The sequence below is a fragment of the Chiloscyllium plagiosum genome, chromosome 22, assembly GCF_004010195.1.
Source record: "Chiloscyllium plagiosum isolate BGI_BamShark_2017 chromosome 22, ASM401019v2, whole genome shotgun sequence".
NCBI lineage: Eukaryota > Metazoa > Chordata > Chondrichthyes > Orectolobiformes > Hemiscylliidae > Chiloscyllium > Chiloscyllium plagiosum.
The window spans coordinates 30,809,971-30,815,970 of NC_057731.1; the positions used below are offsets into that span (position 1 = coordinate 30,809,971).

The 6,000-nt window shown below is 41.0% G+C and overlaps 1 protein-coding gene across 1 annotated transcript in view; it reads right to left on the bottom strand.

Moving 5' to 3' along the window:
• Nucleotides 1-6,000, bottom strand: part of zgc:174164 (uncharacterized protein LOC570656 homolog) — a 55,215-nt gene that overhangs the window by 20,797 nt on the left and 28,418 nt on the right. Inside the window, exon 10 of the mRNA XM_043712671.1 lies at nt 609-693. Within this exon, the coding sequence (XP_043568606.1) occupies nt 609-693 (85 nt within the window). The remainder of the gene's footprint in view (nt 1-608; nt 694-6,000) is intronic.

Sequence of the window (6,000 nt, forward strand, 5' to 3'; positions counted from 1 at the left end):
GTTTCCATTATTGGCACGATCTGCTTGATTGATGCTTTCTTAGGATTATAATAAAAGCAGTTTTTTTCCCACAAATGTTAGGAAAGGGTTGTTCCTTTTTAAGCAGTTCTGTCTATGCCATTGTTTCTGCAGGGTTTATTGTATCTGTGCTAAGTGCATACTGGTGAAAGATTCAGATCATGCCATGAGTTGGCAAGAGGGCTATAAGAGGCAACATAATGGGAGATATTGAGTGCATGAGTGGTAATGGGAAGTGAGTGGAGGGGCTGAGGAATGAGGGTTAGAGGGCTCAATAGTTCAGAAAACAATGGGGACTAAGTTCCAGAGAAGATCTTTTAAAGATCCCACCTTGCCACTTGACCATCCATGCAATCACGTTAGATCTGTGCCTGAGGCTGATGATCTTACTCACTTTCTCACTTACTCACTTGCCCCCACCTTATCCCATTCAAATTAAGATCCTGTCTTTTGGGGTACTGTTTCCTGAGGTAGCTGTGCAGAATCTGGTAATTTCCCCACTTCTGCATCCCACCTTGAGCCTTTTGAACCAGCCCTCAAAGTCCAATTTAGTCAATGACTGTCCTGAAGCAATAATGCAGATCACTTACAACATTAATTCCACCTCCAAGCCTGGTGGAGCAGACTGTGCTTACAAAGGCCAAGCCTAGAATTCCACTGAACTGAGCTTTACCTCTGAAACAGAGAGAAAACAATGAAATAAGGATGTCACTGTTAATATACCTGAACAAGCTGGTTTAGCTCACAGGCTACCTGACTGTTCAAAGTTAAAAATACATTTCTGTTGACTCTCCAAGCGAATAATCTAAACGCCTGTTTGTAGTGCAAGATATTAGAAGATATTGATAATTATTGTAGAGATCCAAGATTTAATTTTTTGTGTTACATCAATTGACTGTTACATGTTCTGTCTGACATTTAACTCTATTGTCTTCAATAGGTCCGAATAAAAGGTGTATTGGTATAATTGGCAAACAAAACTGCATTTATTTTTCTTCTCTGGCCAGGTCAACTCATTCTATTATGTCAATACAAAATACGTCTTTGTTTCTTAAAGCTGATATATTTTAAAGTAATGTAAACCTGACAAGAACACACTTGTTTTGTATCACAAATTGCTTAATTTTATATGTTCAGTCAAATGTGATAATGACCATGATCAATGTTTGGTTTTATATTGAGTTGACTGATCTCAATCTAGGTGATGATGACAACACTTAAACTGTTCTTCTTTTTCAGGACCACATAGGTGGGTAAGGGATTGGAACCAGGACCAAAGTTTGAAATAACACATTGGATCAAGTACCTGGTGTGTGCCCACCTTGGAGCAATCTTGGGATCAATGTAGTACAGGCAGAGACAAGGCCCTGTTGGTCAATTAATGGACTCATTGAAAGGATCTTACTGACAGCTGGATGATCCTTTTGCTGAGGTCGGAGCCCAACATTGAGCTGGAGATTGCCTCCAAGCGGCTAGTTGGGGAACTAACACTCACTGTTACTCATCCTACCATGGACTCACATGAATTCCTCTCCAAACCACGAGCATGACACCTGTGGCCACGTGGAATTTAAAACTTTTCACAATACCACAAGGAGCGATGGGATTAATGAACACCCTGCCCTTCCCTGTCCGGCAGCTCACACTATTCCTGATGGGATACTGTTTATAAATCTCTATGGACCCTCCAACTGGCCCTCCTTCTTTCCCTAGATGGCATTCCCAGGGCAGAATTGAGCTTAACATCAGGAACACAATACATCTGTGAAAATCTGGCCTCTTTTTTATTAAAACTTTGCCATCCAGTGACTCCTGCTGAAAATGCTGAAGACAGGATTACAAAATAATGAGGGGTATAGATAAGATAAATGGCAAGTGTTTTTTTTTCCCTAGGGTGTGGGATTTCAAGACTAGGGAGAACATTTTTAAGGTGAGAGGAGAAAAATGTAAAAGAGACATGAGCCACAATTCTTTTACACAAAGTGGTTCGTATGTGGTATGAACGTCCATGGGAAGTGGTGAATGTGGGTACAGTTACAACATTTAGATTAGTACCCAAATAGGAATGGCTTGGAGGGATTATGGACTAAATGCAGGCAGGTAGGACTAGTTTAGTTTGGGATTATGGTTTGGTTGGAACGAAGGGTCTCTTTCTGTGCTGTTGACTCAATAACATTATGAATAGGTCACCATGCTGAATAAACAGGTAACACTAATGTAGATTCACTTAAAAAGAATGATTATTCTTAGAGTGAAAGAGCTACCAAATCCCAAAAATGGGCACTTCAACATTATCCAGTACCACCAGGAGAGGAAGGTGATAATTTAAAACAAAATATCAGTATAAATTATTCAAAGTCCAGCAATATTTCTCTTAAAAGAAACTAAGATAAAAATTAAGTTTAGAAATAACTCAGTTTGAGCTGTCTGTCTGAAGATCCCGATTGAAATAATAGTCACCATATCAAGATTGTTGCTGCATTCTTGTTGTGCTGAGGATGTGAAAATCAGAAATACTAAGGTTGCACCTACTTGCTATCAGTTGTAGCTCCTTGTTAATGCACAAAGGCTGTTTGCAAGACTTAAATCTATTATAACTTCCTTCAATACATATATTTAATTCACATTAAAGATAATCCGTGGATAGTTTTATGGGCTACAATCTTAAACACTGACATTCTCTGCAGCATGAATATATTAATTAATATTAACATGATATTAAAGTAATACTTGAAAGATGTCTGAACTAACTTGTGTTTATATTAGATATTGTACTGGTTGGATAACCATGTTTTAGATCAGGAACAAAAACAGCCAGCACTTCCAATATGTATTCCAATACATGAGGATTCTTCAACACGATGTTGTCAAGGTTGCCCATGACTAGGTGTGCTGTATTTCTCATGCTTTTGTTCTCAATCTACCACTCTCCTCCCAGGTTTCCCTTGTATTCAGTGCATTCCATCAGCCTCTGTATTCAACAAATTATTCTCTGATAAGGGACGGTGATTCCCTTTTGGTATTGTTGTTGGATTGTTAACCCAGAAACCCAGGTAATGCTCTGGGGTTGCAGGTTTAAATCCCACCACGGCAGATGGTGAAAATTGAATGTAATAAGAGTCTGTTAATGACCATGAATCCATTGTCGATTGTTGGGAAAAGCCCATCTGGTTCACAAATGTGCTTTAGGGAAGGAAGCTGAATCCATTACTTGGTGTGGCCTACATGTGATGCCAGACCCACAGCAATGTGTTTGACTCTTAACTGCCCTCTGGGCAAATAGGGATAGGTAATAAATGCTGGCCTAGCTGGCGATGCCTAACTTCCATGAATGAATGATTTTGTAAAACCTGTTTCTTCCAGCATGAAGCCTTATCCAAACTCTGATTAAACATTACCAAACTCCCCCTTCGGCATTCTGAAAGGACAGTTCTCTCTGTGACATCCTCATCCAAGCCTCAATTATTCCACTATCCTTTTACCTTTACAAGGCAAAAAAAAAGTTCAATACATTGTTAACAGTTTAGGTTCATTTCTATTCCACCAATTAGTATTAATTAGCACATTTGGTAAGTTACTTCTTACTGTGTTTTCATAATACAACCTTGAAGTTTTTTTAAACATGGGTTACACACATAGAGTCATAGAGATGTACAGCACGGAAACCCTTCAGTCCAACTCAACCATGCCAACCAGGTATCTCAACCCCAATCTAGTCCCACCTGCCAGCACCCGGCCCATATCCCTCCAAACCCTTCCTACTCATATACCCATCCAAATGCCTTTTAAATGTTGCAATTGTACCAGCCTCCACCACTTCCTCTGGCAGCTCATTCCGTACACATACCACCCTCTGTGTGAAAAAGTTGCCTCTCAGGTCTCTTTTATATCTTTCCCCTCTCATCCTAAACCAATGCCCTCTAGTTCTGGACTCCCTGATCCCAGGGAAAAGACTTTGTCTATTTACCCTATCCATGCCTCTCATAATTTTGTAAACCTCTATAAGATCACCCCTCAGCCTCCGATGCTCCAGGGAAAACAGCCCCAGCCTGTTCAGCCTCTCCCTATAACTCAAAGAAAGCATACCAAACACCTTCTTCACTATCCTAACTATCTGCGACTCTACTTTCAAGGAGCTATGAACCTGAACACCAAGGTCTCTTTGTTCAGCAACACTCCCTAGGACCTTACCATCAAATGTATAAGTCCTGCTAAGATTTACTTTCTCAAAATGCAGCACCTCGCATTTATCTGAATTAAACTCCATCTGCCACTTCTCAGCCCATTGGTCCATCTGATCAAGATCCTGTTGTAATCTGAGGTAACCCTCTTCGCTGTCCACTACACTTCCAATTTTGGTGTCATCTGCAAACTTACTAACTATACCTCTTATGTTTACATCCAAATCATTTATATAAATGATGAAAAGTAGAGGACCCAGCACCGATCCTTGTGGAACTCCACTGGTCACAGGCCTCCAGTCTGAAAAACAACCCTCCACCCTCTGTCTTCTACCTTTGAGCCAGTTCTGTATCCAAATGGCTATTTCTCCCTGTATTCCATGGGATCTAACCTTGCTCACCAGTCTCCCACGGGGAACCTTGTTGAACATTTTACTGAAGTCCATATAGATCACATCTACCGCTCTTCCCTCATCAATTTTCTCTGTTATTTCTTCAAAAAACTCAATCAAGTTTGTGAGACATGATTTCCCATGCACAAAGCCATGTTGACTAACCCTAATCAGTCCTTGCCTTTCCAAATACATGTACATCCTATCCCTCAGGACTCCCTCCAACAACTTGCCCACCACCGACGACAGGCTCACCGTTCTATAGTTCCCTGGCTTGTCCTTATCACCCTTCTTAAACAGTGGCACCACATTAGCCATACTCCAGTCTTCCGGCACCTCACCTGTGACTATAAATGATATAAATATCTTAGCAAGAGGCCCAGCAATCACTTCTCTAGCCTCCCACAGAGTTCGAAGGTACACTCGATCAAGGCCTGGGGATTTATCCATCTTTATGCGTTTCAAGACATCCAGCACTTCCTCCTCTGTAATATGGATGTTTTTCAAGATGTCGCCATCTATTTCCCGACATTCTACATCTTCCATGTCCTTTTCCACAGCAAATACTGATGCAAAATACTCGTTTATTATCTCCCCCAATTTCTGTGGCTCCACAAAAAGGCTGCCTTGCTGATCTTTGAGGGGCCCTATTCTCTCCCGAGTTATCCTTTTGTCCTTAAGGTATTTGTAAAAATCCTTTGGATTCTCCTTAACTCTAGTTGCTAAAGGTATCTCGTGTCCCCTTTTCGCCCTCCTGATTTCCCTCTTAAGTATACTCCCACTACCTTTATACTGTCAGGATTCACTTGAACTATCTTGTCTATACCTGACATATGCTTCCTTCTTTTTCTGAACCAAACCCTCAATTTCTTTACTCATCCAGCATTCCCTACACCTACCAGCTTTTCATTTCACCCTAATAGGAATATACTTTCACTGGATTCTCGTTATCTCATTTCTGAAGGCTTCCCATTTTCCAGCCGTCCCTTTACCTGTGAACATCTGCCCCCAATCAGCTTTGGAAAGTTCTTGCCTAATACCGTCAAAATTGGTCTTTCTAAAATTTAGAACTTCAACTTTTATATCTGGTCTATCCTTTTCCATCGCTGTTTTAAATCTAATAGAATTATGGTCCCCTACTGACACCTCAGTCACCTGCCCTGCCTTATTTCCCAAAAGCAGATCACGTTTTGTACCTTCTCTAGTAGGTACATCCACATACTGAAACAGAAAATTAGAGCTTAAAAATGTGTTGCTGGAAAAGCACAGCAGGTCAGGCAGCATCAAAGGAACAGGAGAATCGATGTTTCAGGCATAAGCCCTTCTTCAGGAATGAGAAGGGTGTGCCAAGCAGGCTAAGATAAAAGGTAGGGAGGAGGGACTTGGGGGAGGGGCGTTGGGAATACGAT